This window comes from Alexandromys fortis, unplaced genomic scaffold (genome assembly GCF_014885135.2).
Source record: "Alexandromys fortis isolate MF-2015 unplaced genomic scaffold, M_Fortis_MF-2015_v1.1 scaffold_85, whole genome shotgun sequence".
Lineage (NCBI taxonomy): Eukaryota > Metazoa > Chordata > Mammalia > Rodentia > Cricetidae > Alexandromys > Alexandromys fortis.
Genome location: NW_026067975.1, coordinates 1,193,524 through 1,215,253, shown reverse-complemented (window position 1 = coordinate 1,215,253; position 21,730 = coordinate 1,193,524). Strand labels below are relative to the sequence as shown.

The 21,730-nt window shown below is 45.4% G+C and overlaps 1 protein-coding gene across 2 annotated transcripts in view; it reads right to left on the bottom strand.

The window, feature by feature from the left end:
* Positions 1-21,730, bottom strand: part of Clstn2 (calsyntenin 2) — a 554,741-nt gene that overhangs the window by 127,015 nt on the left and 405,996 nt on the right. For both annotated transcript variants that reach the window (XM_050157231.1, XM_050157230.1), the window contains exons 3-4: positions 4,408-4,603; positions 3,348-3,556 (exon numbers count right to left, since the gene is read on the bottom strand). In XM_050157231.1, the coding sequence (XP_050013188.1) occupies positions 3,348-3,556; positions 4,408-4,603 (405 nt within the window). The remainder of the gene's footprint in view (positions 1-3,347; positions 3,557-4,407; positions 4,604-21,730) is intronic.

Here is a 21,730-nt window from a genome sequence, read left to right as displayed (position 1 = left end):
AATGGCTCAAACGCCTGGAGGCTGAAAAAGTGGAAAACGATGGGTTCTTTATTCCTTAGTGGTAAAAGAGGTGGGGTCTATTTCTTCTGGGCTTTTGCTGGATTCCTATGTGGTGGGTGGTGCTGTGATCCACCAGGCTGAACACTGCAGGGTGCACGGTAGTGAAAGATACAGGGGCTGAGCAGAAGTGACCAAGAGGGTGGTGGAGGTGCCCTGTGAAGGCTGCTGGTGTTCTCTCCAGAGAAGGCCACTGGAGACCGTGGCGATTTCTGCTACATGGCTGATACTGAGAGCCCTGGCCATCTAATTTGTTTCCTGATGCTGCCCTATATCTTGGTCATATTAGCCCCAGTGATCTGGGTGGGAATGAGGCTGAGGTAAGTCAGGTGGGAACTGTTCTGAAGGACTGGGGAAGCTGGCTGTTCAGCATGCTCTACCTTTTTACTGTGAGAGGAATTTGCAAGCAAGGGAATCCACCCTATGCTGGCATTGCTTGTCTGGGGGATGGGATAATGCTGGTAAAATGACACTGGTGTTATTACCCAATTTTTGAGAAGTTATTCTCAATATTTCTTTTATTGTCTTGTAATTTCTTAATTCAGTCCCAAGTTGTCCTAGACTAGCTTCTTTCGTTTGTGCATGGCTTTGAACTTGTTCTTTGTTTGGGAGGGGGAAAGAAACCTGGGACTCCCTTCCTTGCCTCTTGCTGAACTTACCCCTCCCTGTGTTTATGAACCTAAACTCCTACGCCATTTATTCCTTTCTATTATCACCCAGGAAGAGGTTTGTAGTGGGAAGCCCCAAGGGCCAACAGTATGACAATGTATTAGGAAAGTCTCCCTGCCTTAGGGCTCAATTTCTCTACTTGTCTAATGAAACTAGGGATCCAGGTTCTGCTTATCCCAGAGAGGCTGGCCTAGAGCTAGAACATGGAGCCTGTATACCACCGGATATAGATCTAGAACTTTCCAAGACGGTGGCAAAAACTTAATAGTTATATGATCGTCATCTCAGTCCAGATTTCATGGGGAGTAACTAAACCGCAGTCACAGGAACAAATATCTAATAACCATGAACAGCAGCAGGTCTCAGCACTACTTACGCGGTGAGGACTCTCAGCACCCCCACCCACGGCTGCAGAACCCCACAATGAGTATGGAACTGATACTGCCAAGGAGGTCAAGGGGTTACAGGTGAAAGAGGTTGGGTGGGTAGGTACAGGAGATCATTCAGACTCCATCTGGTGTCTCTTGCCCTTCCGACCGCTGTATCTCACCGCCCTCCACCCCACCCATAGGCAAAGAGCCTGGCAAGTTGAAGAACCAGGAACATCTACTTTAGCTGTGGGATGAAGATTATGGAGAACCCCGTGGCCAAGGAAGGCGCCTGAGATTCAGCAGCACTTTCCCCGACATGCTCATATGCAAAGAGCTTCAAGAAGCTAAGAAGGTCGCCACGGACGTGATGGGGAGGAGCCCACTGGGAGGCTCGTGAGAATGGGAGCTGCCTAGGTCCTGTCTTCATTACTTGAGAGCGGCTTTTGTAAGCTTCTCAGTTGGGAGCCCGCATACCCTAGGAGTGCCAACTCTCCTCACCATCTTAGATTGTAAACCAAAATTGGAGGCCGAGGCCTGGCAAAGGCCCATTGCTCACTTTTAATGAGACAGCCAGGGAAAGAAATTGGCATATGTTAGCAAAATGGCTCATCAAGGTGAGTAATTATCCCCATGACTGGGGCCGTTTACCCTCAGATGAAAGAATGTGCATCTCATCCTTCCTCGGGAGCTTTTGAGAGCCAGGACCAGGAGGCCAAGTGGAGCTTGACCACTAATCACAGATGTCACCACTCGGCTGTCTCGCTATTTACCATTCTTGTCATATCCCAGATTCCAAAGCTTTTGTGGGAACAGACTGCCTCATGATGACGGGGGAACAGCAACCTAGAGCGTGTGATGGGTACAGGCCAGCCTTTCACAAGGCTTGGCTTGCTGGAGGGAGTGGTTCTGGAAGTTGTTACAAACAGAACTTAGCTTCACTCTAGTATCCTATCTTCTTTTTCCTATGCGCCATTCTCCTGCCTCGCACAATGAGCATTTAATGATGTGCAGATGTGGAGCTCCCAGTCCCATGGCTTTTAGCCTTCTGTCATTACAGTCAGGTAGGTCATCTGGTAAGTTCCTTGAAAGCGGGGATGAAGGTGTTCCCTTCCTCTATGGACTCTGGTATTGTTCTTGGGATGCAGATTACACTACAGAGCAAGCTGCCTTGAAGTCTCAATACCATGAAGCATTCCAGAAGAGCCAGGAGCCCATGGTTAATTTGTTCCCTCCTGTATATGTTGACGAGTGAGATTCTCAAGTCTAATTCACAGTTTCACTCCAGGTCCCAGCATGCTTCATACATAATTCCACTCTTCATGCCCCCTTGATTCGCTTTCGTTTTTCCTCCCTCGTTACTTGATGAGCTCCATGAGGGCGGACCTGCCTACCTTGAGTTCTGTTCTAGCTCCATTCTGAGCCCATCATGGAACCTATCACTTGGTTACAGAATGATGCAGGTCTTGCAACTTTAGCATCCTTCTGTGCTACTTAAAGGATATCTGAAAGAAAGTGGGGATAATCTATAGATACCCACGCAATTCATACTATATCTGAGCTATGTACTCGAGAAATAGTACCATTTCATTACAATCAAGTTATAGTCCAAGTGGATTGAGTTGATTGGACCTCTGGCTGTGTGTACGCTATAATAAGATTCATATTAATGGTGATGGGAAATATCCAAATGGTTTTATGGAATCATTTTCAGAGCAATTCAAGCTGGGAGGAAGGCTCTGCTATGGTTGAAATTCTCAAAGGGGAGGTTGGCAAGAATTTTAAAGATTCCTTAGCAAAGTTATGGTTGGGAGGTGATTTTAAATTCCCAATTCTGTTAGTATCGCTTTGCCTGGATGCAGAAAGCAGGTTGTTGTAGTGGTGACTGGGGGAGCTGGGGCTCATGTTATAACTGATAATATTGAAAGGGACCCAGATGTGGCCAAGGTGATGATGAGGCTCACACCTGAATAATAATTAAATAACTCTTCCAGAAACCATCTTCATTTTGTATACATTATGTATGATTATGAGTTCTCCAGACATATTCATTGAGTTTCTTGGATTTCCTGGAAGTAGTTTAGACTTAGCAAGGTTCTAATTATAAATGAACCATCATCAAGAGCATAATTGGGTCATGATGCCTAGATAAAAGGTTTCAACGGAGGTACCACTGTCAAGTACCTGGCCTCGAGAGCGGGGCCAGTGAGTTTGTTTTCCTGACTGTACTAGAATCTTCCCCAGGACACTCACCGTTTCTGTCAATGGCAAAAGGCACATCTGTTGTGACAATTTCATAGTTGCAGATCTGGCTGTACTGGGGGGAGCAGTCTTCATCGATGGCTTCCACCTGCAGGATGCTGTCGTAGATCTTGCCCTCCGTGACAATGGCCTTGTAGGCTGGCTCTTTGAAGGTGGGAGCAAACTCATTGACATCCTTCACCTGGATGTGGACCACAGCCCTGGAGCACAAGTCAGAAAGGAGAAATGATGGTAAAGAAGGAATCACACCATGTGTTGTGGGACATTGATCCAACCCAAGGTCGTGTGACTGCAGAGGCCTCAAGGCTCTCAACTGGGGCAGTGGGTGCATGGGTGCCTCTGTCTTCCCTTCCTCTGGGAACCAACTATCTACCTGCTCTCGCCTTGATGCTGAGCAACTCTGCCCTGGAGGATCCTCTCCATCCGTTATCATTCCCTATTGCCTACTTCAGGCTACATATCCCCTCGCCATCTTCTCCCTTTTCCCCATTCCCTTTATGTATTCCCGCAACCCCCCACTCAGTAAGGAGTCAAACAGCTCTTCCATTATGCTATACTCTGAGCCAAACTCCACACGGAGAGAGCAGAGTTGACTCATGGTGAGGCATGTGTGATAGAGAGAAACGAAGAGCTTCGCAGCAATGAAAGCTTTAGACTGGCTATGAGCTGAGGGCTGGGCTTAGGGAATGATTCCCGGAGCATCAATGCTTTCACTTGGTCTTGGATGTGGCCTTGGAGTCTCTTCCGGAGAAGAAGAGCAGGTAGAACATTCCCAGGATAGAAACGAGCTGTGCAGATGCTCTGGGGGCACTCAGCATCACCTCGGCCACATCTGAGTCTTTCTAATACGGTCAGTTATAACACCAGCCCCCTCCTCCACCACCAATCACCAGATCCTAGTCAAAGTGATCCTAATGGAATTGGAAGTTTTAAACCACCTTCTAGCCATACCTTTGGTGTGACCCCCTAGATGGATGTATTTAAAGAACAGTTTATAAACAGAATAAATGGAGGTGGGTAGCCCAGGGTGGAAGGGGGAGATGGAGCTCACTTGTGTGACTTCTTCCAGGCTGCCTCCCGGGGCCCCACACCACAGTCATAGGCCTGGATGATGAATGTGTACTCCTTCTGTAGCTCACAGTCGATGGGACTCTTGGCACGGAGCCGGCCTTCTCCAGATGTCTTATTGAGCACCACAGCCTCAAAGGGCAGCTCCTGCCCGTGGATCTTGAATGCACAGATTTCCCCTGCAGAAGGAGAGAGTACAGTGAGGAGGAGTGTCGGTAATCTCCAGGCTGAAGACAGTGCCTCTGCTGGGCCAGATTTACAAGGCCCAAACTTCTACCTAATTTCCTCCATACACTCAGAATCCTCTCGACTCAATCTCTGGAGATCAGCCCTACATGTTCATTTCATCAAGAAAAAAAAATATGAAAGTGTTACCTGCATGGGGATGTCACCCAGCAGGAGCTTGTGTCGTCTTTGTATGAGGAGTGGTTTTTCCCAGTTTCTAGCCTCCCTGGAAGATTTTCCCTTGCTTTGTGCCCAGTCTGGGATTAAGCAACTTGCTAACAGTTGAAAGACAAAGGAACGTTGATAGAAAGAATCGAAGGCCAGAGATGTGCCCAGTCTATTGTCTTGTGGCAACGTCTTCAACGCTTGAAAGTGTGTTCTGTGGGCTGGCAGCGTTGGTGATGAGAAGATGCTTAGGAACAGGGTCCTAGGTCCTGCCAGACCTGTGCAAGAGCCTTCATTCATCTTAAGCATGAGCATTGCTTTTCTGGGTCCTTCACTCTGGTTTACTCACAGCATATTGCTGCAGCTGAATCCCTCCTCCAGCCTCCATTATGTCTCTCTACCCCCTCTCACAGTGGGGGTTGGCAATTTTCTCTTTTGAAACAGTGGGAGTGAGTCTCTGTGAGTCCAAGATTCCCCATGGAGCTTGAACAGCTAACTTCTTAAAGAGCAGACATGTTGTGAAATTAATGCATTTTGCCCCTTCAGCTGGGTTGATGTTTATTATAACTGTTTCTCGGCATTAAAATTATAAGATCACAAGAATCTCCTTTTCCCCCTCTGTTTGTGAATATTTATTTCTTGAACTCTGACTATAAAGCAGGCCCTGTAGTAAATGTTTTGAGATGTGCTGAAAATTTGAGACGTGTCCTCTTATGGTATTGAGAGCACTTGCAGGCGTCAGGGAACGGTGCCCAGCTATCCAGAGGCCACTTACGGCACATAGGGGTATGCTAGCACTTGAGACGGGTAGGGAAGCCCAACTGAAGGCTACTAAAGTATAGAACCAATATATATGGGTTCAAATTTCAAGTGTGCTATGTACAAATGGCAGGTTTAAGACAAGTGACAGTGCTTCTCTGGGTTTTAGGTATGTCATCAGTAAGGTGGTTCCGGGAATGGTGTCAGGGAGAAGGACATCTATTCTGAGATGCCTCACCCTTGGTCTGACATTGCTTCAGGTATACACCTGGACCAGGGAGAGGCATGTGAACTGCCTGGGATGTGCCTAGGAGAATTTGCTCTCAGGGTGGCAGAGGCACTGCCTTGTCTCACTACTCTAGCCCAGACCCTGTCCAGCTGTTGCTAGGTGCTGAAATTTCGAGGCAAAGGAATAATATAATTGATTGCACGCCTGCTTTGGGAAATGACCTTTGTATCTAGGCAATCTTATTTGACCTTCATGACAAACTGACAAGGCAACTGTTCTATACAAGTTTATACAAATCATGATTGTCCTTCTGTTGTTGAGCGTGGGTCCTACGATTTAGTCCAGGATGGTCTGGAACTCACAATCCTCCTACCCTAGCCTTCTAAATGTGAGATTATAGGCCTTCATGACTCAAACTTATATGAATTACACAAAGAAGTACAAGGAGGGAGAAGAGAAGGAGGAAGGAGAAGAGGAGGAGGGAGAGGAGGAGAGAGAAGAGGAAGATAATGAGGTTACTTGCTCAATGTCACTAAGGTAAACTTGGGCATTAAATGCAGGTATGGCTGACTTGTAAACCCACATGCATTCTCCTATACCACTCTATCTCCAAAGAATACTAAGATGTCTACAGAGCCCCCCAGGGATGCCTCTGGGAATGATTCATATTCTAATCCAAGTATGGCTGAGCTGAGTCCTGCATTTTCCATAGAGGCAGCATGCCCTGATCTCTTTCTAACAATGTTTTCTAAGATGTTCAATCAATACCAATATTACCTGTGGGCTTCTGCTTTTCTGATTATTTCTTTGATCTTCAATTTCATTATGAACATTCCACTTTCACTACCTCCCTTCCTGGTTATTTCTCAAATATAGATATACAGTAATGGGGAGAATGGGTTGTGGGGCAGGTTCTAACAGGAACATAGGCTCCCATTAACGGCTGCTGTCCAAGGTTCACTGGGCACCTCAGCATGGCCCATTCTGACAAGGGTAACTCTGTAGCCTTTAGGGCAGAAGAACAGGTTTTATCTGATCCTTGAGTTTAATTCCTGCTCTGAATTAGCTTGTGTGCCCTGTGATTCCATCCCAAGATCAGGACCTCTGTGACAATGTTACCAATGTACTCAAACTGGTTGCGGAGCATTCTCTGAAGTGCCCAACCACCACCATGATTATAAGGCTAATCAGACCATTTCATTCTGAAGAGCCAACCTAGACCTAAAATAGATGAGGGTAATTTTCTGCTGGGAACATCTGATCACAACCAAAGTAGTTCACAAGACTCAGCAATCCTTAAGAAGCAAAAGGGGAGGGGGAGGGAAAGGACACAGAGGAGACCCAGGAGAAGTAAACTTTTGGGTCATGCATTTCCATCTTGCTTAGTTCAGTGTAATTCAGTGACACTAGCATTTTGGAGGACCAACTGTTATAATTTGGATATGAAGTGACCCCACCCTCCCAAGACTCATTTATTGCAGGCCTGATTCCCCATGCAGCAGCGGTCAGAGGTGTGGCAGTAACGTGGTGGAGGGATTGACGATCCACCATCACCAGGTCATCAGCAGGTCAGCGGGAGCCTTCCCTTTTTCCTCTTGTCCTCTCTGGCTGTCATAAGAACAGCTTTGTTCTACCTGGTGCCCCCACTGTGATTCTCAGTATCACCTCAGACCTGAGGCAATAGGGCTAAGGGCCCACACAGCCTCACCTGGGGCCCAGAGCAACAGGGCAAAAGGTCCATGCATTGAAGCCTCTGACACAATAAACCACAGCAAACCATTTCTTTTTCAGGTATTTTGTTAAAGTGGCAGTAAGCTGGTGATCCTATCAAATAAGCCTTTGACACTGCACTACACTGGAAACACAAAGGACTTGGGTACCTTAAAACATCAGGTGTTATCAAAGAGCCTTTGTTTTGAAAGAAGACCCAACTACAAATGGGACCAGCTCAGGGACCTCTTAGTGTTCACCAATGCAGGCTGAAAGAGAATTTGGTCCCTTTGGGGGCATAACTTAGAACTCAAATCACACTAATTCTCAAGCCTCTTTACTGGATGCGTATGCTCCGGTTGCACAAACATTTTCTTGATAGAGAATCCATCCATTCATGCAGTAAATATTTATCAGGAACTAAGGACCAGGCCTCAGTGAAGCAGTGATGAACACAGCCCCAGCTACAGACCACACACTGCTACTTGCAGTCTAGGAAAATGCGCCGGCAGATAGCCACATCCCTAGATGAGGAACAGGGAGTAAGTACCACATGCGCGCTGAAGAAGAGATGCAGAGTTCAGACCTGGCGGGACATGCAGGGTATGCCCGCCTAAGCATGTGAAGGCCGTGCAGAGAATGCAGGAGGAGAAAGAGGAGTTACAAGTCTACTGGAACAACATCTTGTTTCAGACAGAGGGACAATATACCTTGGGGACCTTCACTCAATAGGAAGGGGCAGGGTGAGTCCAACACTGTGGGGTCCAGTGTGGCGGTAAAGAAACTATTGTAGAACCAGCTTCCTGGGTGCGTGATGTGGGAGCACACAGGGCTCTGTGGTCAGAAAGGCACTGGGTTCCAGTTAAATGTTTGCGTTTGAAGCTGATGTTGCTGAGGCTGGGGAGATAGTTCCGGGATTAAGAGGGTTTGTTTTGCTGTCCTAAGGATCTGTGTCTGAATCCCTAGCATCCAGGTAAAAAGACAGGTATATCTATTCATACCTGTTACACAGCACTGAGGAGTGGAGACAGATTCGGAGAGCTCTGGTCCTGTGAGATACCCTGTCTCAAGGTAATGGCAGAGAATGATAGAGAAACTCCGTGTCCTGCCCTGGCCTCCGTGTGCTCCAACACAGGCACAGGCAGTACATGGACCACGCACACAGACACCATGCACACAAACTGGCGCTACTTAGTAGCGAAAAAGGTTTTTCATTTTTCTATAGTTAGGGCTATATCAATTAGAAAAATTACCACAAATTGAATGAAAGAAAGAAAAAGTTAAGAGAAAGCCCCGGGGTGGAGTTTTGGCATAATGATGCTTGTACTGACTCTCAGCATCAATACCTAATATACTGGGTCACCTTGGTCTAGAGTTTGTTACTAATAAAGATTTTCTGTAGGAGGATGAAGCACTTTAAAACAAATCAGGCTGAATGGTCTCCAAATAAAAACATCACTATCAAAATCTTGCTTTTCCAACATGCTTTGTGCATGAGTGTGGGGAGCCGGTGTGGCAGAAACAGTGTTTGACACACACAGGTTAGCAATGGGGGGGGGGCGTCAGCTGAGATCACCGAGCCTCTGGGTGCCAGAACCTTCCCACAGTAGCTGAAGGTAAATGAACTCAGCTTCATCACAAACACGAGCCTGACCAGAAGGAACAGTCATAGTTCTGAGGTAGGATGTGCTGGCTCCTACCCCTCAAGCTTCTGTCTGTGGTGCCCTGTTGCCTTCTCTTCAGCAGGAAGGCACTCTCCAGACTCAGCAGAAATTGGTATCGCTGTGTCTCTGGCTCTGTCAGAAGTTTCTGAGAAAAATGTTTTTAAATTGATTTTCTTTATTTTTTTTAAATTTATCTTATGTGTGTGACTCTTTTGCCTGCATGCTCATATGCCTGGTACTCGCAGAACTCAGAAGAGAGCATCTGATCCCCGAAACAGGAATTACAGATGATTGTGAGCTGTCATGTGAGCACGGGAGATCAAATTTGGTCCTCTGCAAAAACGAGTGTGCTAAACTGCTGAGCCATCTCTCCGGTTCTCTAAACTGCTTTTCAAAGAATATTTTTGAAAGCACAACTCTTACACTTGAACAAAGGTTTGTGTGGATTCCATCTTCCAGATGAGGAAACTGAGTCTGGGAGAGGCCAAAGGACTCCTCCGGGGTCACTTTGACAATGAGGAATGAAATGTACATGTGTGCATTTAGTCCCAGCACCCATCAGTCCATGCATGGCACTCGTTACCCTGTCACTGGGATGCTCCAGCACAGAGCTTCCCTAGGGCAGTCTGGAGAGATTCCAAGGCTCTTTGTAGGGTACCACAAGGGCATGGTGACATCCTCTTACCACTAAGATGCTATCTGGCTTTTCACTAAGCTGAGTTTTGTACTGCTGATGTAAAAGCAATGCAAATAAAGACATGGGAGGCTGAGTAGTGCCTAGTTGCCTTTTCACCGTAGCATCCTCACAGTTAAAAAACGAAGTTAATATTAGCAGAGAATGACTTTAGTTCCTCAGTAAATGATATCGATTTTATTGAATTTGTTCGTCTAAACCCTCGGGTTCATACTTTCTTCTTGGTCCTGTTGTTTTGAGACAGGGTCTCATCATACTGCCCAGGCTAAGCTAATGTGTGATTTTCCTGCCTTCTGAGTTCTGGCATTGCAAGCATATACCAGCACACGACTTCGTGTCCTTTGGTGTTGTGTGTGACGAAACTGGAAGTATGGTTGCATCCCTGGCACAGCACACTGTACACTGAAGGTTCTAGAAACTTCTATTGAGCTAGACATTAGATTGCAAAAACGTTGGCAAGGCTTTTTATTATAAATTTGCTTTGGAAAATATATTTGTCAAATCTTGTTATTTATGGCAATCTGCAATGAGTTTATTATTGCTGTTTTACATGAATGACTGCACATTTGAAAGTGTCTCAGGTTTGGTTTCTAATTAAATAAATATTGATGAACGACCCACACAAAGAAAAGTGCTTGAGGGCACTAACTAGTGCTTGAGAACATAAAGAGGTCACGAGAACAAAATTCCTGGGAACTGCTGTTCTTCCCATTTCCAAGATGTGGCTGTCACATAGTTCGTGGGGTCATAGCCTGCTCCTGGTGTGCAACTATGACCCCAAGCCCTGCAGAGCACTCATGGACTTTGTTTGCCTCTCACATGTGGGTCACTGCAGAAAGTGTCCAGCCAGAATTTTCTATCTATACAGTAAAGTGCTGGGGTAAAGAAACATCATTCTGCTTCCTGTAAATCGAGGGCCAGCCAGGCTGGGTTGAAGCCGTAGAGCTGTGGCTGATTGCTTTTGTGGTCCTGCACACATCACTTTCTCTCTGCTTGCTTCCTCATCTCTAACACGAGGTCCCAATTAGTGGTAGTGACCTCTCAGGGTTGTTGGAGGGTTAAGTGACTTGATATATGCAAAACATTTCATGTCTGACCCAGAGGAAGTGTCAATGCTTTCTGTGACCTCTGTCATTATATTAAACAAAACGTACAGCCTTCTGGTGAAGTCCTTCTTTCTGCTTGGAAACCAAAGAGAGTGAGTGGGCAGCTCATTTAGCCATCAGAAACAATTCCAGTGTATGTCGTACATGTCATCAAAACAATCTTTCAAGGGAAAGCATCTTGCAGCAATTGGCTGTAACTCATACATCACCTCCCCTGCCCAGATGTCACCAGCCAGGGACAGTACCTTGGAAGTTACATGGCATCAGTACTGTGCCATAGGGGAGGGGGAGATCGGAGTGGAGTTGGAAAGGATTTTGTTTGGCTATTTTTGCTTATCAGAGTGACTGGGGTTTGCTAACAGCCTTTTCGGATACAGTTAGGGGAACTGAATACATTATCCCGCGCAGACCCAACCATTCCTGCATCTTCCAGAACCATCCCAGCCTAGTGGCTGCACCGTCCCTTCAGAAACCACACCACAAACACGATGAGAGTCGTAGAGCAAACATCTGTCCAGGGCAAGACTTACAGTAGAGGGAAAGATGGGTCTTGGGACCCTCCTCCTCCAGACTGGGGAGGTGGCCCTAGAGTTGGACAACCGGCTGTCAGCTGCACACTCCGTCCTCCCTAGCACCCACTTGGCACTCAGTTGGCACTGACTGCACAGTCCCAGGGCTGAGTGCAGGCTTTCGAGTATACTTTTACAGTCACTGTGACCATAATACAACGGGAAAGGACAGATGCTAATTACATCCTGGGTAATCATGCTCAGAATATCAAGTGAGAGCTGAACTTAGGAATAAGCCTATACTCAAACAAATTGACTTGAAGCCCTCCTTCTTCAGTTTAAAAATTTATGATCACCCAGGAGTAGAAAGTTAAAAGGGAAGCTGTGTGGGGTTGTCACTGTGGGTGCCTCCTCCCTGGTTGGGGAGAGGGGAGGGAGTTGTTTAGACACACCAGGCACTGGGTCCTTTCTCTGCTCTCCCTTGATCTATGACCTTGAGTGCTTCCTAGGTTACTTTTCCTTAAAGATGGGAGTACCAATCGCGCCTAATCTTGAAAGTCCCACGAGGCTGAGGCTACAATGCCACACTCAGTGTGCACCTGGGGAAGTATGAAGGTCACTCGGCTTTTTAGTACAATTACAGAAAATGCTGCCTTCTGGCCTGCAGGCACTTAGATTAGATGCACATTGTCACCTTGCCTCAATTCCCAGTAGAAGCCAGAACAGAGCAGGTGGTGATTATAGCTCTCTTTCTGCTTAGAACTAAGGAAAGCAAAAATATATTCTTTGATTTGAAAAGACATTTCCTAAAGTTTTATGCTGAGAGTGAAGCCACACCCTCTTTTTTCTCTCTCTCTGTTTTTTGGGGAAAGCATCACATTTTAGAGAAACTGAAGAGAGGACATTTTCCCTCCTTAGCAGCATCTGCTGCATAAGTAAAGGACGCAACAGCTTCTATGTATTCTGGAGACACGGAAAGGTCCCACAGCTCAGACAGCCATTATTAGATCAAGCCACACCTGAGTGGAGGTTAAGTGATCATTTGGTCTGCCTCGCGTCCAGCGATTCTGCAGTTGAAGGGCTTCCAGTGCATAATCTTACGAGAAACCATTCCTGGGTAAAAAGAACCCAGCATGACAGGAACGAGTGGTAATGATTTCTAGAGATCATGGCTGCTCACATCTGTTGGGTGTTCACTGTGGGGCAGGGCCTTAGCAACGTGGTGGGAACAGCCTCCGTTTCTGTGTGTTGACCTGCCTGGCTGGAGATAAGAGGCTTGGAAGAAACAGAAGTCTCAGTCTATCTCTGTAGACAGAGGAGGCAGATAGGCAGGCAAGGCTTCCCTGCAGTGCCTACAGCCAAAGAAAGCATCAGCACTGTGTGTGTGTGTGTGTGTGTGTATGCATGTGTACTCTAGGATCACAGGTGAGAAGGAGTTCATCTCATCTCAGATTGATGTGGGAGTGTCATATCAATCTGTTGATTTCATTGGCTGAGCAATAAAGAAACTGCTGGCCCTGATAGGTTAAAAGATAGGTGGGCGGAATAAACAGAATAGAATTCTGGGCGGAAGAGGAAGTGAGGTCAGACTCTGCTCTGCTCCCAGAGAGATCCGACAGCTCTGCTGTGGAGCAGAGACGCCATGCTCCGCTCTCCCAGGCAACTCCAACTCAGGATGGACCTAGGCTAGAATCTTCCCGGTAAGCGCACCTTGGGGTGCTTACACACATTATTAGAAATGGGCTAGTCCAGGTGCGAGAGTTAGCCTGTAAGGGCTAGAGTTCATGGGCCAAGCAGTTCTTAAATGAATACAGTTTGTGTGTTGTTATTTCGGGCAGGAGCTAGCCAAGCGGCCGGGGTGTTGGGGACGCAACCCCGCCGCAGCTCTTATTTCAACATCAGATATGTCCAGACACGGTTGCCTTGTGTCATGGAACTACCTCAGAGGATGCTGCAGCTGAAGAAAAGGAGTTTCAGCCTAAGCCGCTTTGTGGACCCAAAATCCCACCCTGTGGTCCCAGGCATGTCTCTATAGCATGTTTCAGGGCTTCTATTCCAAGGCATTGTGGGAATGCCTTGAGGCAGGTAAGCCTAGTCTCAAACTCTGCCTTGTCATTTTTAGACCCTCAGAAGCAGTCCTCCTCACCTTCATTTCCCACCCGTGTAAGGGCAATAAAACTGCCTTCCGCCTGTCAAACACCACACTATAATTAAAACTCTTGCTGTCTTTTAAGCTAAGAACTAGCGAGTAATGGCAGGACCTGGGCTCAGTGCTTTGTGGGAATCTAATTTAATCCCCAAGGCAGTTGTCACTTTCTGGCTTCAGGAAGGCAGCAGAAGGCGACAACAAAACAGACACAGGCCCTTCTCCAGGTGCACTGCGTGCTCTTAGCGGCATCGTGTGTGCTCTGCTTTTGGCTGCCTCCCTGGGATACGGAGGGTGTACCAGTCCAGCCAGGTGTCACGGTGCACAGACAACAGACGAAACCGCGAAATCACACCAAATGGGATAGTGACTAGGTTTGCAATGGTTACATTCTTGCTATCTGCCAAAAGATTTTCAAACCTAATAAGTATCTCAAAAAAGAAGTGTAGTCTTGAGGCCCAATCACAAAATTATTTTTCCATTGTCAAGCCAGAATGGATCATGTTGAGTAAGGTGGGGAGTCTTGCTGTAAGAGATTGATTCCACTGTGTGCAGCACATGGTCAATAGCTAAGCTAGACTTAAACCAAGACTGTGGTTAAAGCCTGTCTATTTCAACTCTCCCTTGCCATTTAGGAAAATGAGTAGCAGATACCTAGGTACCTTGGAGGGTGAGAAGTTACATGCAAATATAAAGGTCCCTAATTATTTTTTTGGATTTTCCTCATACCCTCTTGGGTAGCGTCTTTCTCCCATGGGAGGGAGTCTTAGCAGCTGCAAGAGGCTCCTAGAGCCCTGGACTCTGATCTTCCCCTCCAGGGGCTGACAATTGGGTTTTCGGAACAGAAGCTAAACATAAAACAAGATCACTGATCACGAGAGGTGTCTGGGGCCAGCGGGTACCTGTGAGACCTCAAGATTCCAGGACTGACAATTACAGAGGAAGATTTAGAGTTTAGACAGAGCTGTTCAGAATTGTGCTTGAGGAATCAAATAATTTTCTTGTAAGATTTATTTTTTATTTCAGTTTATGTGTATGGGTGTTTTTCCTACATGAACTTGTGTGACGCACACATGCAGTGCCAAAGAAGGCCATAGGGGGCATCATGTCCACTGGACTGGAGTTACAGAAGGTAGGTGTGAGGTGCCATGTGGGAGTGCTGGGAATTGAACGCATGTCCTCTGAAAGAGCAGTGTTCTTTACCCTGAGCCATCTCTCCAGTCCCAAGAAGATCTCTTTCTATGGCTTTTTACATCTCCTGGTCTGCAGTATCTCTGGGATCTCAGAGAGGCCCAGGAAGCGGCATTCCTCAAGAGATACTCACTAGACACTCTGTGTGCACTCTCGCAGGTACAGAGGCTACTCCTCACACCTGACTCCTGAACATGGGCTTACTGTAATCAAGGAAATAGATTTTGCATTTTATTCAATTGGTTTTAAGTTTAAAATTAAGAGCAGATATTTCACTTGTGGGAAACTTTAAAGTATGTGATTAACATTTTTGGAAAACAAATTATACAAAACCAAAATGCCAATCAAATAGTTCTGATGAAAATTTAGTGTCAAAATTGAGATATTTTATAAGGATAAAGACTTTTTAATGAATACTATCCAGCAGGTGTTGCATATATGTAGGCTGAGGCAGGAGGACCATCTGTGGAAGGCTAGCCTGGGATACACAGAGAGACCCTATTGCAGTGAAATTGCGTGGGATAAAATAAGATGTTGATACAATAGTAAATTTTATAAATTCAATAATATGTATTAATTCACCCGTGTCTTAGCTACTTTTCTATCACTGTGACAAAGCACCATGCCCAAGACAGCTTATAAAATAAAACATTAAATTTGGTTTACCTCACAAGTCTTCCTTTTGAAACCTCGAATCCCACCCCTAGAACCCACTTCCCCCACACCTCTTAATCCTTTCCAAACAGTTCTGCCAACTGGACACCAAGTATTCAAGTATCTGAGCCAATCAGGTTCGTTCTCATTCAAACTGCCACAACCTGTTTTATTTTTTGTTTTATTTTTACTTTTTATCTCTGTGTTATAGTTACTAGAAAATAAACAGTTATGTCAGTGGCTAGGGTCAGGATTCAGTTGGACAGCTCTATGATACATAATTAATAGCTCATATAATCAAAGGTCAATTTTCCCATAGAAATAAATTAAACTCAGAAAGGATGCATCCTATAATAACTAAACTTATTATTTTATGTTGGTGTTAAGTTTTCTGACATTGTTCATAGCATTTAGGATAAAGCTGCCTCTTAGAATAATGGCCCGTTTGACCTTCTGCAGAGGAAGAAAAAGCACACCAAATTACAGTTCCCAAAGTGCTCGCTGCCAGGCCTTGAGTTAGCATGGCCTCTTCAAGACGGTTTGCAGAGAACTGGTATAGATAGGATAGTATTTTAAAGCTTAATAACATCAAGAGTAAAGTAACAGCATATTGGTCACTTGTAGGCACTGGATGTCTATGTAGAGAAATGGCTTTTACTGCTCTCAGCTAAGGTGCAAGCACGTTAGCCAGAGGAGTCTAGTTTATATTTCACACGGAGCCATCAGAATTAGCCACTATAATTATTCCTTTAAAAACTATAAAAGCCAATAAGTTTAATGCTATTACACTAGAATTAGTTTGCCAATAAAATAAATACGCTTTGCAGATCAAGTCATACTCTGATGGTATTTTGATTGCCCCATTTCTAACTAGAACAACAGGGTCATACAAACTGTCATATATTGCATGGCTAACTGATACAAGGTCAGAAGCTAACAAGGGATCTGGGGAATTTTGTGTGATGTGGATGAGTAAAAACTAACACGTGGACCATTTCCCCACAACATCATAAATCTGCAAAAATGGTTTAGCAGGGTGGGAAAGGAGAGCGTTGGACCCAGTTTCTGGGCTAGTATTTCCTCTTCCGGCTGCAGTGGGTTTACCTGCCTTGAGTCACAAATGCATCCATTATTAGTTCCTATGGATTTATTAGTCCTTCTCATTGATGACAGGTTTTTTTTTTACTCAAATCTTTAAAAGGAAACAAAAATTTTGTTTTCTACTTTGAAGTGAAAGCATTAGGCACTGTTCAGACTTGACCCCTTGTACCAGGTGATGAGCAGAGCCACAGATATGAAAGGCAAATACAATACTTGGTGGGGAGGTCTGAGGAAAACATCCAAGGGAGGGGGACCCCCAGCTCATGGCTGTTGCTGGCACTTGGACATTCAGCGGGTGGGAAGTGGGCTTCAGGCCCCAGGAATGGGTTGGTTGAACTGACTCCATGACAGGCGGAACACAGCTACTAGTCTGAGCCTAACTGAGTTGATGGATTGATTAATGAAAATATCAAAAGAATTCAAAGAAATGTGACAATCCACAATATTCCCACATTACATCTTAAATACAGAAATATAAATAGATGCTGGAAAATCAGATCCCTTCCTAAAGAGAGAGATGGCAAAACCCAACCCTAGGTTAATACAAGTATTTGAATATTCTTAATCCACTACTTGAAATAAATTCTTATGAATACCCTTAAAATCATGAAGCAACAATGGACAGCGTTAAAGGGAGAAACCCCACACTCCTGATTGAAGAACTTTAGCACTACCTTTTTCGGTAATTGATATAGGTGATTTCATTGGTTAATAAAGAAACTGCCTTGGCCCATTTGATAGGCCAGCCCTTAGGTGGTGGAGTAGACAGAACAGAATGCTGGGAGGAAGAGGGAAGTGAGACAATCACCATGCCTTTCCTCTCTGGGTCAGACGCAATGAAGCTCCAGCCCAAGATGGACGTAGGCTAGAATCTTCCCGGTAAGCCAAACCTCGTGGTACTACACAGATTACTAAATATGGGTTAAGCAAGATGTGGGAGTTAGCCAAGAAGAGGCCAGATATAATGGGCCAGGCAGTGTTTAAATGAATACAGTTTGTGTGTTGCTATTTTGGGGCATAAGCTAGCCAGGTGGCCAGGAGCTGGGCGGCAGGAAGAGGCTCGCTGCTTCTCACTACAAGTAATTAATAGGATCAATCCAAACACATCATTAAAGTCACAGGTGACTAACTGGTACCCCAGCTATGCTGTCCTGCCTAATATGTAATAATGGAGCATCACACTCAAGGGCAGAAGATGCATTCATTTCAACCTCAGATGACTGAGACCATATGTGGGTCGTAAAATGATTCCTACAGTTTACAAGGAAGAAAATGTACAGATTATGATCTCTTGGCACAAAGGAAATAAACCAACCACAAGCATTTAACTGTAAGTAAATGTAATGGAAATTAGAATTAGGCAATATGTACCTTCATGCACTGATCAAAGGGAAAAATGCAAGAGAAACTAGAAAGTAAGTAGAGCTGAACTCAATACAAGCACCACATATCAAGACTCATAGGGCATAGTCAAACATATACTTAGAGAAAAACATATAGCTGTAAAATTTGTTCTAAAGTCTGGACAGTCTGGGGGCTGGAGAGAAGGCTCAAGTTTGGAGTGCTTGAGTTCAGTTCCCAGCACCCATATGGCAGGTCACAATCACTTGCAACTCTAGTTCTAGGGGCTCTGATGTGCCCTTCTGACTTCCATGGGCTCTCACTACCCTAAGACCAAAACCTGACACAAGAATCAAAATCAAATAAAATTACAAACTTTATCTATCAGAAACATAGATAAAACAACACTAACAATACACTAGCAAATTCCCTCTAACTCTATAAAGAAGATCATAAATAAAAAGGATTTATTCAGGATAGCAAGATTCAGTCAATGTAATTCCCCATGTTAACAGCACAAAGGAGAGAGGTCAACTCTGTCTCCATAGATGCAGAAAAGAATTTGCCAAAATTCAACACCCCTAGGTAGTAAGATCTGCCAGTCGGCTAGCCATATAATGTGACCTACTCAGGTTGATAACAGGCATGTAAAAGAAACAGTATCGCCATAACTATGTCTTCCAAGATCAGGAAAAGACAAGTTGCTAAATGCCCACTCTCACAGATCAGCTCCTGGACACTGGGGATCAGGCACTGTGTCAATGATAGCTTCAGAATCCCTTGAGTGCATTGTAAGCTTAGTTTCTTCACACAGAACCACGGAATTTAACAGATGTGCCCCAGAGGTGAGAGAGGTTGCTCAATGGTTAAGTACACTTACAGCTCTTGCAGAGGACCAGGATTGGATTCCCAGAACCCACATGACAGCTCACAACTGTCTGTAACTCCTGATGCCCTCTTCTGGCCTCTGCAAGCTTCTGCACTCATGGGGTATACAAATTCTCACTTAGGCTCAAACACACACACACACACACACACACACACACACATTTAAAAGTGTGTTCAATGTTCAATAAAGATTGTAAGTCAAAATTTGAATTTCTCTTTCCCTGAGTCCACAAAGGCCTTCTAAGCCACATGATAATAATCACTACAGTAATCTAGGGCCAGGAGTGAGCCTCTGGGCTTGGCTCTTTCTTGACTTTCCCTTCGCACAAACCCAGAGGCGAATAATAACCTCTAATGCTATTCGCCAGGGAAGAGGTAGACCCAGGCTCAAGGCACTTCCACAGCTGCTGTGAGATTTACGCCTCCCCTTCAAAGCACCGCGCCATCCATCAACAGAAACATTCAAGTCGCAATGGCATTTTGCTACTAAAAGCAAGCCTAATTTGCTCATTTTCATTATTTAGAGGCAGTTAATTAAAAAACCCAGCAGACGTTTACTTGGCTACCTCAAGTCACTCCTCAGTGTTCACTGCCTGGCTTTTACACTATTACCGTTTTATGGCCGGATGGGGCCTGAAGTGGGTTCCTTATGACCATGTTTCCATTACTTTAATTCCAAGGAAGGCATTAGAGCCTGAAAGGTTTCAGAAGCTGGGGAGGCGAGCAGCGGCACTGTGCTGTCTTTACAGAAGAACTGACACCCTTGGCAGGGGTCAGATTCTTTCCTCCCCACAAAGGATCCTCTCCCCACTGTGTGTATGAACTGGCTTGACCTTAGCCTTAAGGGAGATGGGCGGCCTAGACCCCGGCCATCATTTCACTATCTCCCAATAATGGACCAAGAACTAAGTAAGAACCATGCAAATTTTGCAATGTATAAAGAATTCCTTAGTATGAAGTATTCCAGCTTCAAATAGTATTTACTGTCTAGGAATATGTGTGCTGTTTGATGAGGGACACTTCAGGAAGAAAGAGGCCTCGCTCTGGATTGGTTAGTTAAAGAACGAATGTCACAGAGGACATGGCAATAAGTGGGATAAGATTTCCTTCCTTCCTTCCTTCCTTCCTTCCTTCCTTCCTTCCTTCCTTCCTTCCTTCCTTTCCTCCCTCCCTCCCTCCCTCCCTCCCTCCCCCCCTCCTTCCCTCCCCTCCTCCCCTTTTCTGTCTTTCTCAATTTACTTCTATTTGTTTTGAGATGGTCTCTCTACATAGCCCCAGCTATCCTGGANCTCCCTCCCTCCCTCCCTCCCTCCCTCCCTCCTTCCCTCCCCTCCTCCCCTTTTCTGTCTTTCTCAATTTACTTCTATTTGTTTTGAGATGGTCTCTCTACATAGCCCCAGCTATCCTGGAACTCACTATGTAGATTAAGCTGACCTCAAACTCACAGGGATCCATCAGCCTCTACCTCCCAAGGGCTGGGATTAAAGGCAGGTACTGTGCCTGGCTAAACTGGGTAAGATTTGGAAATTCAGAAAACCAAAAGCACTCCAACAAACAAGCCAGCTTCAGCACTTCATCAGCACACAAGAGCCGGTGGAGGCCCAAGATTTTCAGAAAACTCGAGAGATCATTAAGCGTTGTTGAAGCCATCAACAACCCTTGTTGCAAAACCCATGAGCCTTTCTACCTGCTCTTGGTCAAATATCAGAAAATTCTTTTTGTATCTATCTATAGAATTCTTGTGAAAGCTTCAGGTCTCAGTATAATAATGGTCTCCTCCAAAATCCTTCTTAAGCCAAGACGGGCACTGCTAAAGGTGGGTGGTGCTAAAGCCAGGGTCATGAAACAGACTCCAGCAAATCTGCTGCTCATGAAACTCCAGAAAGCAGCTCAGACCCATCTCCCTGGAGCCTTGATTTTGCAAAAACAGGTGATATGATTTACCTCCCACCCTGATGTTTAGAAAAACAGTTTATCCAGAAAAGCAGTGTCTGTTCTGGCGAAGTCATGCTTGCCCTTCCTTACTCTCAGCTGCAGAAACTTAGGTCTGCATAGCAAATTCTGTGCACTGAGCTGCTCAGCTTCCAGGAGCCGCCTCTCCAGCCAGCGAAGTTTGCTCTCTCTGCCTGAGGTCGAACTGCATTCTTCTTCTTTTGTTCCCCAGCCCTTTTGTTTTTTATGTTTATATATTTAGAACAGTCACCTCTTTGAGTTGCCCCTTTGCTGCATTGCTTATTGCTATCTGTACGCTGTTTTTTTTCCTTAGAATTCTTTGAGGCTAGAATATGTATTTAGTCATCTCCCAGACTTTCCCACACAGATTAAAGGGAGGTCTAATTTAACCCCAAATGCTTCAAAAATGTTAGTTGGGTGCCAGAGAAGGCGCATCTCAGTGTAATTAGAGGAAGTGTGGTGTCGTGGTCAAGATGGTAATTTATGGAATCAGAATGTTTTGGCTCCAACAAGTCGTTACTAACTGTGGCCTTGGCTGGAAGTCCCGGAAGTCTTCACTCCAGCCTTCATCTTTCCATCTGTAAGATGGACGCGTACCAGAGTCTACCACACTGAACTACAAGGAAGGTTAAACCACCAAGGTGAACTGCAAAATGCAATTTGCAGAATTCTGGAGAGAAAAATCAGCAGTGTTGGTCATCACTGGTGTCAGCGGGGGCAACTTCCAGAGTGAGCTGAAGCTCACTTTCTTCTGGTTTGACATCCCAAGGCAGCAAAAGCCTCCTGGAGGTCATCATTGTTCTGTGTCCAAAATACACTTATCACACTCTCGCGAGAGTCCTGACTCCTTGCTCCTCCCCTGCCAGTTGTCAATCATCATCCCCTTTAACCAATATCATTTCAAGGCCGGTGTGACCATTGCCCAGGCCCTAGTTTCTCCCAGAGTCTTGTGCAGAGATCAATCTCTCCTG